Source organism: Psammomys obesus, unplaced genomic scaffold (genome assembly GCF_907164565.1).
Source record: "Psammomys obesus unplaced genomic scaffold, mPsaObe1.curated_primary_1811, whole genome shotgun sequence".
In the NCBI taxonomy this organism is placed as follows: domain Eukaryota; kingdom Metazoa; phylum Chordata; class Mammalia; order Rodentia; family Muridae; genus Psammomys; species Psammomys obesus.
In genome coordinates this window covers 13088159-13105970 of record NW_026596234.1, presented here as the reverse complement: position 1 = coordinate 13105970, position 17812 = coordinate 13088159, and the positions used below count along the sequence as shown (strand labels likewise).

The window sequence follows — 17812 nt, the reverse complement described above, 5'->3', positions numbered from 1 at the left end:
CGCAGAGCAAGACGCAGATTGTGATTGGTCCATATACTTGTCAATTTCAGAGTGGGCACGGTCGTGTCTTTGTTGCGATTGGAGAATATTTGTGCCAGTTTGGGAGCTCCGCAGGTGATTGGATAAATTGGTGAGGGGGCGGAGCCTTTGGGCTGAATAATAAGGGCTGAGGGTCATTTCCCTTCTGTCACAGAGCAAAGTCGCCCCCAGGTTGCTGTAACGGTTCTCCGCACCAGGCTCCTCCCGAGCTCCCCATAGGCCACCCAGTCGGGGCCGCCCCTGGGCCCGTGCCAACCGGTACCTAGTGACCTCTGACCCCTGGCGTGATTCTGGGCCCTGGTGAGGGCCAGTCCCCGGCCATGGAGCTAGGCAGCTGCTTTAAGACCTACGAGGACTTCAAGGAGTGTTTCAGCGCCTACAAAAAGGAGACCAGGTGCTCCTTCATTGTCAGGGACTGCGTCTCCGTCCGCTTCCATAACCTCAACCACGGCACCTCCTTCCGCGAGGATATCCTGTAAGGGCGGGGCAGGAGGGTGGGGTGGAGGGCTGCCTGGAGGAGGAGGGCGTACTTGGGGCCACGTTGCCTATACCTGTTGAAAAGCGAGGGAAACCCCACCGGCGTGGCCTTGTGCTTGCTCCCATTCCTTCATTCACAAGCTTTCCTGGAATTCGCAATAACTGCACTTTTTTATTTTTGTTTTGTTTTGTTTGTTTGTTTATTGAGAGCAACTATCTTAAGCACCAGGCTTGCTGAGGAATGGGTCCAAACGCCTTGGTAATTTCCTCCATTTGTCTCCTCTTTACAAAGCAGTAATGTGCTCATTGGTTGGTTGGTTGGTTCTTTCGTTGATTCATCTTGTAAATGATTTTTGGGCACCTGATACACACCATTTTCAAACACCTTTTGTATCCAAGACCGTGCTCCCCATTCACTCATGCTTTCCTATGCAGGGGTGTGTGTCAGGATTATTGGTCGTTGCTCTTTGCCTCATTTGGCTTCATAGGCTAAGAGCCACGGAAAGCTCACATGCTTTTAGGGCTCAGGTGAAACAGCTTAGTATAAATTTAACTTTTAGTTGTACTTTGAGAAAAAGAATGGCAAGGTGCATGCTTATAATGTCTGCTTGAGAGGTTGAGGCAGGAGAATCATGAGTTTGAGGCGAATCGGTTTTTTAGAAATACAGGGCAAGGGTGGTGGCGGCAGTACATGCCTTTAATCCCAACACTCAGGCTGCAGAGGCAGGCCGATCTCTGAGTTTAAAGCCACCCTGCTCTACAAAGCAGGTTCTCTCCGAGAGAGAGAGATACAGGGCAAAATGAGAAGCAGGCCTCAGCGAGTGACTCCCTTGTGAAAAAGAAGGCCTTGTTGTGGCCAGAATTCTGCTGTGAAATCTAGTCATTATATGAATCGATTTGAAAGTGAACTCAAGTTTTAATTAGAACATATAGGCCAACTCATAATCACGCTACACCTGAGACAGGACTGACCTATTTGGACAGCACTTCCAGACAAAAGGAGCCTGATGGTTACGGCTCTACTCTGACATCCAGGACCATTCTAGGGTTCACAAAATGAATAAGTACCCCTCAGGAGCTAAAGGCATAGTGTACTTGGGCTTGGCAACCAGTGTGGGTCAAAATACTGAAATTACAAATAGAGGCTGGAATGACAGCTCTGTGGTTAAGAGGACTCCCTGCTCCTGCAGAGGACTCAAGTTCAGTCCCCAGCACCCACATGGCAGCTCACTAGCACCTGTGATTCCAGTTCAAGGGGCTCCCGACAGTCTCTTGCCCAGGGTTCCAGCAAGAACATGATACACATACATATGCTCAGGCACACACACCTACAGGTTAAATAAATATATGTCGGGTGTCGTGGTGAGTCCCTCAAAGTCCCAGCACAAGGAGGCAGAGCTAGGCCTATGCCTGTGGGTTCAGCGTCAACCTGTTCTAATGAGTTCCAGGGCAGCCAAGAACTACATAGTAAGACCCTATGTAAAAAAAAAAAAAAAAAAAAAAAAAAAAAAAAAAAAAAAAAAAAAAAAGAAAAAAAAGAAAGAAAAAATGATAAGAAAGTTAATATTTTAAAAGACAATAAAATCTACTGAAGAAGTACACTTTTGTTTTGTTTTTAAACACAAGCCCTTTCTATGTAGCCTGGGTGGCCTCAAACTCGTGGCAGTTCTCATCTCAGACTCCCAAGGGCTGGGATTACAGACGTGACCCACCAAGTGTGACTGAGACTTTCCCTTGTCGTTATTCCCTTCCTGCAGTCAGGCTGTTCACATAGAACTGACATTGTGATCCATATTATGATCTAGAGATGATGTAAAGTACATGGGAGGCTGTGTACAAGCACTGCGCTATATAAGACTTGACAGCTGCGTGGTGTGGGATCTGGAAAACAAGCCTCTATGTGCTAAATGCCTTCAAAGAGATAGTCAAAAGGCAAACCCAACACTCAAGAGGATGAGGCAGGACGATTGAATGAGCTTGAAGCCAGCCTACAATACATAGTGAACTCCAAACCAGCCTGGACTTCAGGGTGAAAACGTTCTCCAAAAACCAAAATAAATAAAATGTAAAAGTTATACAAAGAAAAATCAAGCATGGTGGTGTATGCCTTTAATCCCAGCACTGGAGAGGGAGGGGCAGGTGGATCTCTATGAGTTTGAGGCCAGCCTTGGCTACATAGTGAGTTCCAGGGCTGTACAGGGAGACCCTGTCTCCCCTCCTGAGAGAGAGAGAGAGAGAGAGAGAGAGAGAGAGAGAGAGAGAGAACAAATTCAAATCCTAGGAAAGGTATACAAGGCTTCATACTGAAATGAGTGTTTTTCCCTGAGCTTGTAAGTGAACAGAGGCCAAGAGCAGGAGAGCAGTGGTTAGCTGCTGAATATCAGAGAGGAGTTTGATGAGAAGGACCCATGGGAGTGAAGACATAGATTTGTAAAGAAGGTGGCATGCTCTTGAAATTGGGCTGCCGTTCTTGGCAGAAGGTGAGGTCAGTTGCAGTCTGTCAGAAAGTGCTTTCCATGACTGAGATATTTGTACCCTATGCTATGTGGTGGCACCTTGCTAAACTACCTCAGGCAGGTCATCCCTGCATCCAGCATGGCAGGTGTCCATAGCAGGTGTTAATAATTGTTGAGTAAATGACTTATCAAGTGTTAAATATAATTAGGGAAATGGGTGCTACAGGAATTTAGTTTGATGTTTGCTGTTCATATATACACGTATATATGAACATATATACGTGTATATATACGTATATATACATGTATATGAACATATATATACATACATGTATATGTATATATATACACACACACACACACACACACACACACACACACACACACACACACATACATACATGTATATATACCTATATATGAGTTTAGGCATTTGTTCTAATATTTTTGTTGTTTTCCAGACAAGGTTTCTCTGTGTAACAGCCCTGGCTGTCCTGGAATTCACAGATCTGCCTGCCTCTGCCTCCCAAGCTCTGGGATTAAAGGCCTGTGCCACCACACCTGGCTTAATCTTAAATTTTTAAAGATTCATTTCTATTTATATTTGTGTATATGTGTGGAGGCTGGAGGAGGACACTGGATCCCATGGAGCTGGAGTTAAAGGCAGTTGAGAACTCCCCAACGTGTGTACTAAGGACTAAAGTCAGAACCTCTGGAAGAGTAGCAAGCATTCTTAACTGCTGAGCCATTTCTCCAACCCCAAGTTTTGTGGTTCTAAACAATATAAATAGGGGTTAGGGAAGTGGTTCGATCAACAAAGTGTCTGCCACACAAGCATAGAGAACTGAATTTGGATCCCCAGTTCTATGTAAAGCCTGGGCACTATTGTGTGCTTCTATAACCCCAGGACTGATTGAGCAAAGATAGATTCCCAGAGCTCTCTGGCTAGCTAACCTAGCTGAATCTGTGAGTTTCAGTTCAGTGGAAGACCCTGTATCAGAAGATAAGGTAGAAAGGCAGGACGCAGTGGTACATGCATTTAATCCCAGCTCTCCAGAGGCAGAGGCAGGCAGATCTCTGTAAGTTGGAGGCAACCTGGTTTCCATATTAAGTTGCTACAAACCAGCCAGGGTAAGACAGGGAGTAATAGAGGTAGGTGCTTAGTGTTGGCCTCCGGCCTCCAAACACAGGCACATTCATGCACATGTGTTCACACCTTCCTGCTCCTCCCCATCTGCCCTCCTCTTTGAAGGCCTGATTGCCTGCATTATACTAAGCAAGAGTGATAGAAAGGTCAGAGCAAGTCAGAGCAGGGAGAGGGATAAGAGTTGCACAGTTAAGTGTGCAGTGTTGAACTGGACATCACCTTGACCTTGTGCTGGCTTAACCACTAGGCTGTAGAAAATTCCTACTGTCACTTTTTCACTCATTCCATCAACAAACTTGTATTCACCCATGGCCAGGAGTTAGGGGAAGGCCGGAAGATGAGTGCACTGTAGGCTCTACCCTGAAGACAATGTTAGACTAACCTGGAATTCATGTGTGTCTGCCTCTTCATCCTAAGCAGAGACAAAGGGACTGCTAGGTAGCCTTTAACCCCAGTACTCCAGAGGCAGAGGCAAGCGGGTCTCTGAGTTTGAGGCCAGCCTGGTCTGTGTAGAGTGAGTTCCAGGACAGCCATTCAGAGAAAATTGTTTTATTTTATTTTTGAGGCAGGATCTCACCCTTAGCTGGCCTTGAACATACAGTGTTACTCTGCCTGCCTTCCGAGACCAAGATTACAAGTGTGAGTCACCACGTCTGGCTAGAACAGTTTGTGTGCTTGCTTGTTTGGAAGCAGGACCCTCCTTCCTCTTCCACACCTGGCTCCCTAGAATGTGGAATGTTCTTTGTTTTTGAGACAGAGTCTCTCTATGTAGCCCTGGCTGCTGAGACTTGCTATGCAGACCGTTGCTGGCCTCAAATATGCAGAGATCCGCCTGCCTCTGCCTCCCAAGTGCTGGGACTAAAAGGCTTGTGCCTCCACACCAGGCACTATTGAATGCTTTGGATCATGCATGGCACACTGGCTCTGCATGGCACACTGGCTCTGTATAGCGCTGTTTGTGTTGGAGGAACTGGAGGGAATGTGGCGGACGTGTTTTTAGGAGATAATTTTACAGATGTTTCCATAGCCAAGTATAGCGACTATCTTAGCTGGGTTTTATTGCTGTGAAGAGATACCATGAGAAGGAAAACATCTAATTGGGGCTGGCTTACAATTCAGAGGTTTAGCCCATTATTGTCATGGCAAGAAACAAAGTGGCATACAGGCAGACATGGTGATGGAGAAGGAGCTGAGAGTTCTCTCTCCATCGTGATCCACAGTCAGCAGGCTGAGAACTGCCACACTAAGCCTAGCTTTAGCACAGGAGACCTCAAAGCCAGCCTCCACAGTGTCACACGTCCTCCAACAGGCCACACCCACTCCAACAAGGCCACACCTCCTAATAGTGCCACTCCCTATGGGCCAAACATTCAAACACATGAATCCATGGGGGCCATACCTATTAAACCACCATACACACATAGTGGGGAGATGATTTTAAAAATAAATATTTATACACTACACTCACATGGCCTTCCTTTCTAAACAGAGGGAAAGTGGTGAGCTCATCTAAAGAAAGTCATTTAAGGCTGAAGCATGGCTCAGGAGCTAAGAGCACTTGCAACTCTTCAAGAGGACATGGGTTCAATTCCTAGTCGGTAACTCTAGTTCCAGGGCATCTGATGCCCTCTTCTGGCCTTAATAGGTACCAGCATGCCAGTGGTACACAGACAAACATGCAAACAATACACCCATACACATGGGGGCTGAAGAGATGACCCAGTGGTTAAGAGCAGTGGCTCCTCTTTTGGAGGATTCAGGTTCAGTTCCCAGTACCCACATGGCAGCTCACAACTGTCTGTGACTCCAGTTTTAGAAGATCCAACACCCTCACACAGACATGCAAGCAAAACAGCAGTGCACATAAAATATAAATAATGAGATTGATCTCAAAAAAAAATTTTAAAACATCCATACACATTTAAAATTTTATTTGAAAATAATAGTTCAGATGCTATATGGATAGCAGTGGCAGATGTACATGCAGGAAATTAGCAATTCAAGATCAGAAAAACTGGCATAAGGGTTAGAGGTTGAGAGCTCTGGAGTCAGCTAGCCTTTATCCTTGACCTAGGACAAGAGTTTTAACAACAAAGTTTTATTCTGTATAAAATGAGGAGGTGGGGATAGAGAGGTGTTCCACAGTTAAGCGCACTTGATGCTCGTTCAAGGTACTCAAATTTGGTGTTCAGCAAATTTGGTGTTCAGGCAGCTCACAACTGCATGGCTCTCCAGCTGCAAGGGGATCTGATGCCCTCTGCGGGATTCTGTGGGACTGTGAGGGCACGGCACTCAGGTGCATGTACACATACAGAGACATGCACACAATTAAAACTAAAAGTAAATATTTACAATTTTGAGCTTTTATTTTTATTTTGCATTTATGGATGTTTGCAGGGTGTATTTCTGGGCACTACCTGTAGGCAGTGCCCACTGAGGCAATAAGAGTGTCTAACAACTAATTACAGTTGTGAGCTGCCATGTGGGTGCTAAGAATTGAACTGAGAGGTCAGGTACTTACCATAGCATGTGCAAAGCCCTGGGTTTGATCCCCAACACTGGGGAAAAAAAAAAAAAAAACAAAGCAAACAAACAAAGGGATGGTGGTGCACGCCTATAATCCTAGCATATGGAGAGGAAGAAGCAGATTGCTGTGAGTTCAAGGCCAGCCTATACTACAAAGCCAGGGCAGACAAGGCTAAACAGAGAAACCCTGTCTCAAAAAATTAAAAATTAAAAAAAAAAAACAACAAAAAACAAACAGCAGAGGGTTTGCTAAGAAAATGCATGTGGCATCTGAATCAGTAACTATTTGCTGAAGCTGTTACTGTAGTGGATCACAGAAAGTAGTAGTCAGGATGGCATCTAGCTGGGACTGGTGTACAGGCCTGTAATCCCAGTACTTGGGAGGCTCAGGCAAAAATACTGTCATGAGTTTGAGGCCAGCCTCAGCAAAATAATGAGTTCAAAGACCGCCTGGACTATAGAGTAAGATCCTGTTGTGAGAAGGCAGGGATGACGGCTTGGTGGAGCACAGACCTTCCTTGTGTACTGTCCTGTGTTTAATACCAGCACCACAAAAAGAAGGGGAAAGGATGCTATCATTTATGAGCTGTAGGTGGTAGAACATTTGCCTGGCACTCATAGGGACAGAGCTAAATACTCGGCACTGAAGAAAACAAAACCAAGAGGGACCTTTATTTGTGAAAGGCGCGAGGCAGCCTGGGAATGTAGCTCAGCTGACTGAGTGCTTGCCTAGCATGCACAAAGCTTCAAGTTCTGCTTTTAGTCCCACATCAACCAGGTGTGTTGTCCACTTCTATAAATCAGCACTTGGGAGGCTAACATGGGAAATTACTGCAGGTTCCAGGCTAGACTGGGCTAAAGTGTAAGACCCAGCCTCAAAAACACTAGTAAATACATATATAAATAAAATCAATATGTTACATACAATGATACATACATACATATATATATATATATATGTGTGTGTGTGTGTGTGTGTATATATATATATATATATATATATATATATATATATATATATATGAATGGCATGTTGTAATCCACTATTTTGTACAGTAACTAGAAATATAAAATAAAATCAAAATCTGATATGGTGACACATGATCTTAATTCCAGCACCCAAGAGGCCAAGGAGAGAGGATCATTATTAATTGGAGCCCAACACAGGGAAACCCTGTCTCAATAAATAAATAGATAGATAAACAAAAGTCCAGCCTGGGCTACATACTAAAATTTTGTCTGAAAAAATATATGTGTATATATAGTAGATGCCATTGTTAGAAACACTTGTTATAGCCAGGCACGGTGGCGCATGCCTTTGATCCCAGCACCCCACAGGCAGAGGCAGACAGATGGCTGCGAGTTCAAGGCTAGCCTGGTCTACAAATTGAGTCCAGGACAGCCGAGGCTATACAGAAAAGCCCTGTCTTGAAAAAACAAAAAACAAAACACTTGTTATCCATGCAAAATACCCAGGTTTGGTTCCCAGCACCCACCTTGTGTCTCACAACCATCTGTAACTCCAACTCTAGGGGATCCAACATCTTCTGGCCTTCAGGGCACTGCATGCACATGGTATATAATCATACATGCACTCAAAACACCCTCACACAAAAATAACAAACCTAATTTACACACACACGTACATAACTAGAAATTTTATTATTTGTATTCTACTTATGTGGCGGGCAGAGGACAACTTTTAGGTATATTTCTCTCCTTCCACATCTGGTTCCCAGGGATCAAACTCTGGCAGTCAGGATTAGCAGAAAACACCTCCTATCCAGAATCATCTCACTGGCTCCCTAGTTAGAAAAATTTTAAAAGGCTCATTGTGGCAAATAATTTAAGAATGGAGACTTCAGGCAGGTGTGGTGGTACACACCTTTAACTCCAGCACTAGGGAGATGGGCAGATCTTTGTGGGTTCAAGGCCAGCCAGGGCTACACATTGAAACCTTATCTCAAAAAACAAACAAGCAAAGGAAAGAAGACTTCTTCAAACCCAACTTTGTAAGAAACCCTTCTTGCAGGTCATAGAAGCAGCTTGTAAAGGAGAAAATGCTTTGACCTTTTCCTCGATTGCCTGTCATTTATTAACATTCTTTTTACCGTAAGTAGGGCTGTTTTGTCTTTGTTGGATTTTGTGTGTTTTTGCTTTTGAGATAGGGTCTCACTCTGTGGCTGGCCTGGAGTTCCATGTAAAACAAGCTGAACTTGAACCTGAGGGACCCTCTTCACTCTGCCTCTTGAATGCTGGGATTATAAGCACCTACCATCATGCCCTGCAGGAAAGCTGGGTTTTGTTGCCGGTGAGTTTGGGCTACATTTCAACTTACTCTGGCCTGTAACAAATCCTGCCCTGGTGTTGCCAGTGAATAGCCTCCAGCCTTCAGGCAACTCTTTGGCCTACATAAAGACTCTTATCATTTGGAAAAGTCAAAGCAGTTTATGGCATATGTACCAGGTAGAAGGACAAAGACCAAATACATATTTTACACTAACACAAATATATCCAAACTTCTCTTATTTTTTTAACACCTGTTTCAAGTGAGAACATCCATGATTGCTTTTTTTTTTTTTTTTTTTTTTTTTTAATGCACTTTATAGACTGAGCCTCTTCCAGCCTCTCCGTGTGATGTTTATATTCTTCAGACTCTGTGAATACCCCAGTGGCTCTCTGCATTGCTATTCAGTTCAGTAACTGCTGTTTCCGTTCATTTCGTCCAACATTACATATTCCAGGTTCTTTGCTAGGAACGTCACAGACACTACCTCACTTAATTCTTAACACACACTTGAACCTAGACCATTAATATCAGCATGACAAGGCTGTGACTCACGACACAAAAATCTTGCCAGTGCCAGTTGTGATGATGCACACCTTTGATGCCAGCATCCTAGAGGCAGAGGCAGGTGGATCTCTGCATTAGAGGTCAGCCTGGTCTACAGAGAGTTCCAGGAGAGCCAGGGTTACAGAGAAAAACCCTGTCTCAAAAACACAAAACAAAAATCTCACCTGTAAACTCATCACTTAAAAAATTCATTTCTACTTAACTGGCCTTCCCTGCTCAGTCCTGTAGTTTCCTTGACATTGTTGACAGTATCTAGCTGATAAATACATCAGATTAACGCAACACAAATAAAACCATGCAAACTGAAACTGCACACATAGCTCTCAAAAACTGAAGGACTGGGCCTGGGGAGATGGCTCAGTGGTTAAGAACATTGGCTGTTTTTCCGAAGGTCCTGAGTTCAATTCCCAGCAACCACATGGTGGCTCATAACCATCTATAGTGAGATCTGGTGCCCTCCTCTGGTGCACAGGCACACATGCAGGCAGAATGCTGTATCAATAATAAGTAAATAAATCTTTAAAAAAAAAAAAGAGTTGAAGGACTGGTGAAATCCCTAAAGTTAATGATGGCGTGCTGCCAGTCTAAGGAAGTGATAGAGTCTTTAATCCCAGCACTCGGGAGTCAGACAGGCAGAGCTCTGATTCTGAGGCCAGCCTGGTCTCTAAAGCAAATTCTAGGAAACGCAGTACTACATAGAGAGACTCTGTAAAAAAAAAAAAAATCTCTTCTTCCCAGATGTGTCTAGGTTTGTGGCAAGCTGATAAACACCAGCTAGCACACTGTCTCTCACTGTGCTCTAGTTCTTTTGAGGTAGAGTCTCATTGCATAGTCCTGGCTAGTTGTGCTGTCCTGCTTGGCCTTGAATTTCCACAACACCCGAACTCGCTCTGTCTGTCTGTCTGGGAGACAGGGTCTTGCCCACAGGCCTTCAACTCCAGTTCTCCTGCTTCACATTTCAGAGTGTTTAAGTTACAGGCATGCACCGCTGGGCCCTGTAGCCATAGTGTGTGTGTGTGTGTGTGTGTGTGTGTGTGTATACTATGTGTGTTTGTGCATTTATGTGTGCACGTGTACGAGCTTTCGTGTGTACAGGTACACATGTGCTTGTGTGATGCTAAGTGTGAGGTCACAGTTGTTCCTCTACACTTTAATTTAGTTTGTTTTGAGACAATATCTCTCACTAAACCATAAGTTCAGTGATTTTGCTAGTCTGGCTGGCCAGCAGGCCCCCAGGGATCCTCCTGTCTCCAGCTCCCCAGCATTGGAATTAGCCACAGACAACCATGCCCAGCAGTTCTGTCGTTTTGGTTTGGGTTGGGTGTTTTTGTTTGATTGGTTTTTTGCATGAGCGCTAGGGGCTAAACTCTTCTCCTCACACTTGCACAGCATGCACTTTACTAACTAAGCCCTTTTAGTCTCAAAAAAAAAAAATTTTTTTTTTCTTCTGAGACAGGGTTTGTATAGCCCTGGCTGTCCTGGAACTCACTCTGTAGACCCAGGCTGGCTTTATACTTAGAGATCCGCCTGCCTCTGCCTCCCAAGTGCTGAAGGCATGCACCACCATCTAGCTAGTCTCAAAATTTTTAAATATTTTTTATTTTATGTGTATGAGTGATTTTTCTGCATGTATGTATATGCAACATGTATGTGTCTGGTGCCCAAGGAGATCAGAAGATGACATCGGTTCCCCTAGACCTGGAGTTAGTAATTGTTGTGAGCTATCAGGTGGGAGCTGGGACCCGAATCCAGGTCCTCTGCAAAAGCAATGACTGCTCTAAGCTCCAGAGCCACCTCTCCGGCCCTAGTCCTGTAGCCTCAAATTTAAGATAAACTCCCATTTAGTTCTCTTTTTTCCCCTTATTAATTTCTATGAAATATGCCTGTAGTTGTGTTTTTTGGTTTTTTGGTTTTGTTTTATGCGTGTGTGTTGAGGGAAGGAGTTGGACTGTTTCTTTGTTTTATGTTCTACACAGCTCAAACTGGCTGTAAACTCAGGACAGTCCTCCTGCTTTAGCTTCCTGAGTACTAGAAATAGTCATGTGGTACCACCAGTTTATTGGATGCTTTTGTCTTCAGTTAACTAACAGCTCTAACTTAAAATGGCTAATGCGTAGCCCAGAGTGAACCTCCAAATGTGGTTGTGTCACTGATCAGGCTCCTTTCATCTTGGCATACTACATCCTCAAGCCTGTCTTGTTTAGGACAGCTCCCCACATGATACAAATGCACAAGTCACAGTCAAAAGAAAAAGCTTTCCTTCGTTTCCCGCAGATTTCCTATTGTGGTTCTTTCTCCATAATTGGTCCAGTGACCTTTCCCAGTCCTCACAACATGACCTTAATTGTAATTAAGCAATGGCTGTTGCTGCTCTAAGCAAGTAGTTGTGTTAGGGAGGAACAGCAACCTGGATAAAACTGGCTCTTTGTTTGGCAGGAGGGCAGGAATATGTTGAGTTTGACAAGCAACAGTTTTGGATTAGACACATCTGTGGTTGTCCCTCGGTGTCAGGGGGTGGGTGGATTCCAGGATGCCCCTCTCACATAAAATAGCATAGTACTTATGTGTACCCTACACATAATCCCCTTCATACATGACGTAGATAGTCATTACAGTGTATTTTTAGGCCATTAGTGACAAGGGAAGTGTCTATGTAGTCAGAACAAGCACAAATTGTTTTTGTTTCTTGTTTTTTACTGTACTGGGGATTAAACCGAGGGCTTCACACCAGGGTAAGAGTTCTACTTCTGAGCTACAGCCCCAGAGAATGTTTTGTCTTGTTTTTAAGACAAGGTCTTTCTAGCACAGACTAGCCCAGAACTCCTGTGTGGCCCAGGCTACTGTCAAACACGTGTCAGTCGTTCTGCCTCGGTTTCCAAGTGCTGGTACTAGAGACATGTGCCTCCATTCCTAGCCTAACTCTATTAGACTGCAGGTGTTGGCATGCTCACAGGTGTGATGGTGTGGAGGGCGGGGCATGCGTGTGTCTAAACCAGAAGACAACTTTGTGAAGTCTGTTCTCTCTACCTTTGGTGAGCTCAAACTCTGGTCACCTTTACTTGCTGAGCCATCTCCGGGCCCTTGATTAGAGGTCTGTAAGGGGAATGTTGATCCTAACCAAGGTGGTAGAGGTCAAATGAAGATAAGGAAGAAACTCAGAGATAGTAAACTAGTTAGACTATAGACGAGCAAACTTGGTTCAAACCTCGATGTGCTGCTGCTAGCTGGAAGAGTAAGTCCTAGATTCTCATCCTTGGGAGCCTCCTTACGCCTGTTTCCCTCTGTAAAAGGGAGACAAACTAGAATTCTTGCTAGTGTAAAATGAGACATTAGGACCTCAGTGCTGCCTGGCACAGAATCTTCAGTGCATGTAGCAATGATGGGAGAGCATTTCAAAACTTGTTCACATGGTAGATACAGGCTGGGCTCAAGTTGGTGGCAGAGTAACAGCCTCACTCAGCAAGATGATGGGTAGGGTGGCCATGGCTGTAATCCTAGCACTTGGTAGGCTAAGGCAGGAAGATAGCCATGAAGTGAGGCCCTGCTCTCTACCCCAAAAAATAGAAGCAAGAAAAGTGGAGAAATTGGATGAAGAATGAGAAGGAAGAATTAAAAGAATGTACAGGACTCCAACCTGGCTCGGTAAAAGAGCCAGAAATAGTAAAAAGAGCTTTGTGGTTGGCAGTGGCTCCCACAAACCGTCACTAAATACACAGTAAGTCAGTATAATCAGATGACGATTTGAGCCTGAAGAAGAGCAGGGCCCAGCTTTCTAGGAAAAAAAAAAAAAAAAAAAAAAAAAAGAAGGCTCTAGGTATCCTGAATGATGAATGCACTTTGAGATGTAGGGTGGGAGGGTCATTCAAACACAGGTACAACTTAAGCCATTGCCAGAAGACACTGTAGAGTGGACATGGGAAGTTGTGGGCAATTTGTTATTCTAAGACACCAGCAAGGTGGACAGGGTGGAAACTAAGGTTCAGTGGTCCTTACTTGCTGGCTTTGCTGGTCTACTGGACTTCTCCAAGGACTTCCCTAGAGATGGTGCCACCTCTGTGCTGCGCTCACAACAGACACAGATGTTCTCAGCCCCAGGCCCCTCCACCCTGTTATCAGAAGACTGACATATCCTGTTTTCCTAAACTTGCCCCACAGGGTGGGCAAACTGGACCAGCTGGATAAGAGTGTTTGGAAAAGTGTAGGTGGAGCTCCAGGCTGTGCCTTGTCATACTAGCAGCTGACATTTTTTTTCCCCTCTCCCTTAGTTTTTCAACTGGGCCACTCCCTGAGGAGGCAGGGGTGTGACCTCTCCCACCCACTGTCGGTCTGTGATTCATTCATCTATTATGTCATTGATAAGCATCTGCTGAAGGAGCAGCATTGTGTCATGTGCTAGGAACACACTGAGGAATGATTAATCTCAGCACTTGAGACATCCCCACTTAATGTTGCTGGTCATGGGAACTGCAAAAGCAGCTAGCTTTAGCTCTAGCATAAACAAAAGGCCAAGGCAGGCTCTGGGCTAAATATTTCAGCTGTGGTTCATTTAGTCTTTATGATAACCCTAATGATCATGTCTCATTTTATGATGGGCATACTGTATCCACAAAGGTGGAATGACGTGCCCGAGGTTAAACAGCTTCCCAGTGACGGCCAGGATTCAAAAGACTCAACTCGGCCTCCAGTGTTCCCCAATTTGATACCTACAGGTCTGTAAGACCTTTTAATTGAATGCAGAAAATTCCAGTTCAGGATTAATTACTGTAGCTCAGAGTTATCCATAAAGGCTGACAAGAGAAGGGAGGATTTGGCTGGTCCTTGAGCCCAGGAATTGAATGGAAATAAGAAAAGAGAAAGCAAATGATTTGATAACCATCCCCGTAAAATCATCCCTTTTACCTAGGGTGCTAAAGCTAGAGGGTGAGACTATCTTAGATGGTTCAACTGCTCCACCACAGACCCAAATGCCTCAGGATATAGATATTTCTCTTTTCAGAAGCAATCAGAAATGTTCTCTTCTACAAATAAGCCCAGGCCTGTGCTATCCCCAGAGGACTCTGAGGACACTCCTGGTCCTCAGAATGTTGCTGTATTGTCCCAAATGAATGAAGAGGACTTTGATTTTTGAGAGAAGGCCTTGCTACATAGCCCAGCCTGCCCTACAGCTCACAGCCTTCTTGCCATAGTCTCCAGGTGCTAGGATTATGGGCACAGGGATCATTTAAACAGAGAGATTAGCTGGGCGCTCTAGTGCTGTTGTCAACTTCCCCTTATATCCTGCCTCAGATTGGGTTATTGGCAGCCACAGATGGCAACAGACAGAATGACAAAAATTGGGCCTTTAAGTCAGGTATAGTAAATAGCTCACCTCTGTAACCCCAGCTCATGGGAGGCTGAGCCAGAAAGGTTGCAGCAAGTTCAAGGTCAGCCTGGACTACATCATGAGTTCCATGCCAGTCCCTAAGCTATAAATAAATAAGTAAATAAATAAATGAGATGGCCTTAAATAAATAAATGAGATGGAGGGAACTGGGGGTGGGAGTGGGGGTGTGATATAGCCTTGGAGGAAACTGAAAATGTTGGGACTAGAGAGTTACTGCAAATTTTTCTTTTTTACATTCTATACTGCTGTGTGATCTCTAGGAAACTTGTTGGTCAATATAAATAGCTAACAGGTCTTATCTTAAGAGAAGGGCAGCCAGCACCTTTCTCATTGTCACCTCTACCTTCCCTAGATATGTGCAGGTGAAATTTGTCTGTATTCGGACGCAGTCAAACAGGAAGAGAACACGGAAAGTGGACAGGTGCCCAGCATACCTGCTCCTGCAGTACAACGAGAGGCTAGATAGACTGTTTATCAGTGAACTGAATATGCAGCACATCCATGCTGATTTTAACCCTGCTGCTGGAGGGGTCCCTGCTAGCCAACCTCAGGAGGCAGTATGTCTGCCCAAACTCCAGCCGGTGCAGCTCAGCATCAAGAAAGACCTTGAGACAGCAGAGAAGCTCCCAGTAGAACCATCTTTTTGCCTAGATAAGGTGCATGAGCCCTCAAATCCAGAGCAGGAGGGCATCAGTCCTTCTGATCTGGCCAAGATAGCAAAAGTGATGAAGAACTTTCTCACGGTAGACGAGGGCTCAATGGCCTCCTTCAGTGTGGGGACCAGCCAGGACCTGGACCGGCTCAGCTTCCAGAGCAGCAAGATGAGTGACTTGTTCACCCGCTTCCCAGAGAATCTCTTGCTGCACCGAGTGGAAAACAGCCAGGGCCATATTCTGTATGCTTTCTTGGTGGAGAACAAGGAGCGAGAGAGTCGCGTGGTACACTTTGCTGTGCTCAAGGCTGAGACGGCCTCCTCTGTGGCCAAGATGCTCAGTATTTTTACAGAATTCAACTGTGATTGGCCCAAGGTCAAGGTAGTCTTTGTGGACCCTTCATTCCCTCACCGAGCTGTTCTTCAGGAGATCTTCCCTGCTGCCCGCATCCTCCTTTCTATCTACCACACCACGCGTCTCTTAGAGAAGAAGTTACATCAGAGTTCAGCAAATGCATCCTTTAAAAGGCTCATGAAGGAAGCCCTGCGGGAGGCTGTGTTTGTCTCTTCTGGTGCAAGCCTGCAAAACCTCTGTCAGATGTCCCAAGCCCTCCTGGATGAGGAGCTCTTCAGGTTCCTCCAGGCCCATTGGTTCTCCTGTGAACTGCTGTGGTACATGCATGTGAGGAAGGGCCTGCATGCGTGTAACACCTATATGGACAGCCTGGATATCGTCACCAGCAAGGTGTCAAGCCTCTTTCGGGAGCAGCGGTCTCTACTGGACTGCATCCTCCACTTTGTGGATTACATAGACTTCTTTAATACCAAAGGTCTTAAAAGCTTGAACACAAATTCTCCCAAGTTAAAGAGAACTCCCAAGCTCCCAAGCACACCACCAAGGCCCAAGAAGCCTTTTAGAATTTGTGGAGGGAATGTCACCAGGCTCCCTGTGGAAGAGACAAAGCCAGACTCACAGCAGTCTGAATTGCTACAGCCCCAGGATCAGTCCTCCAAGGGTGGCATGCTAGATATCTTGCACCAGAGTGGCTCTGAACTAGCCTACAAGTTGTGCCATAATGAGTGGGACGTGGTGCAGAATTCCACCCACCTGGTGGACATGGCAGGTTCCTCAGTAGCTGTTCAGCTGCTAGAGGACTCACACCAGGTGAGCAAAGATGGCTGCAGCTGCAGCTGTTCCTTCCAACAGTGCTACCACCTGCCATGTCGGCACATTTTGGCCCTGCTGCACACCAGCCAGCAGCCGGTAAGGGAAGCCATGGTGTGCTGCCGGTGGCAGAAGAAATACCAACACCTCCTTGGCCCCGATGGGGAGCTGCGAGACCAAGGCGTAACTCCAAACACAGATCAACCCGAAAAGCAAAGTCAGAACCATCTGAGTCGGGACCTGAGCCGGGAGCTAGCGAACCTGTTGATGCAGACTGAGGGGCCAGAGCTGGAAGAGCGCTGTGCCACCCTGCGCAAGATCGTGGACATCTGGGCTGACCCCTATCAGCTCCCTGAGTCCAGTCAGCAGCCAGTTGACTTCAGAGATGTGGGCTGCCTTCCTTTCCTCTGGGGAAAGCTAGAGGAAGGAGACAATCTCCCTCTCGCTGAAGCCATGGTTGATGACTGAAGTGTTTGTCCTGGTGCACTGCGTCTCACAACCTTGGAAGTTTGAGAGTTCTAAGTGGGTGGGTCATGCTGTCTGTCAGTATTTTAATGTGTCTTCCTAGGTAAGGGCTAAGAACATCTTAAAACTGGGGAAGAGGGACTCCACTGTGACAGTCCTTTGAGCCTGCCCTTCAGCCCTACCTTTGGCGTTCTGTAGACACCTCATTCTTTGTTCAAAGCCAAAGTTATTCCATACTGAAAGGTCATGCCCCTTTCTCCCCAGCCCCAGAGGTCAGATTACATTGACACTACAGAGATGAACCCTTGTCCAGGATAGGATAAACCAAAATGGGCCTGCAAAGAAGCTTTGTTTTTGGAGACAGAGGGGAGGAGCGTGGCCCTTGACTGTCGCTGCTCTTTAGAAAATACCTGTTATGTATTTTTATTCACACTAATAAAGTTGTTTTTGTTTCACTTTTGTGTTTTTTGAAACAGGGTCTCATGTAGCCCAGACTAGCCTCAGACTTTCTCATTTCAACGGAAACTTGAGTGTTGTGTAATGGGGTGTGGTGTCAAATCGAACCTGGTGCTTCACGCTCAAAGGGTTAGTAATAGAGTGCCACCTCCCTTGCCCTCTTCCTACCAACGGAGTCTGCAACACAGATGT

General features: G+C 45.4%; 1 protein-coding gene across 3 annotated transcripts; it reads left to right on the top strand.

Annotated features, from left to right (window-relative positions):
- Positions 1–153: 153 nt before the first annotated feature.
- Positions 154–17613, top strand: Zswim3 (zinc finger SWIM-type containing 3). 3 transcript variants are annotated; one of them, XM_055595986.1, is made up of 3 exons: positions 442–514; positions 8814–8956; positions 15235–17613. In XM_055595986.1, exons 2-3 carry the CDS (start codon positions 8925–8927, stop codon positions 17165–17167), a joined length of 1965 nt encoding a protein of 654 aa, XP_055451961.1. In that variant the 5' UTR covers positions 442–514; positions 8814–8924; the 3' UTR covers positions 17168–17613. The 3 variants fall into 3 exon arrangements, with proteins under 3 accessions (XP_055451959.1, XP_055451961.1, XP_055451960.1); XM_055595985.1 differs by having other exon boundaries at positions 465–514; positions 8810–8956; XM_055595984.1 differs by lacking the exon at positions 8814–8956 and having other exon boundaries at positions 154–514.
- The last annotated feature ends 199 nt before the right edge of the window (positions 17614–17812 follow it).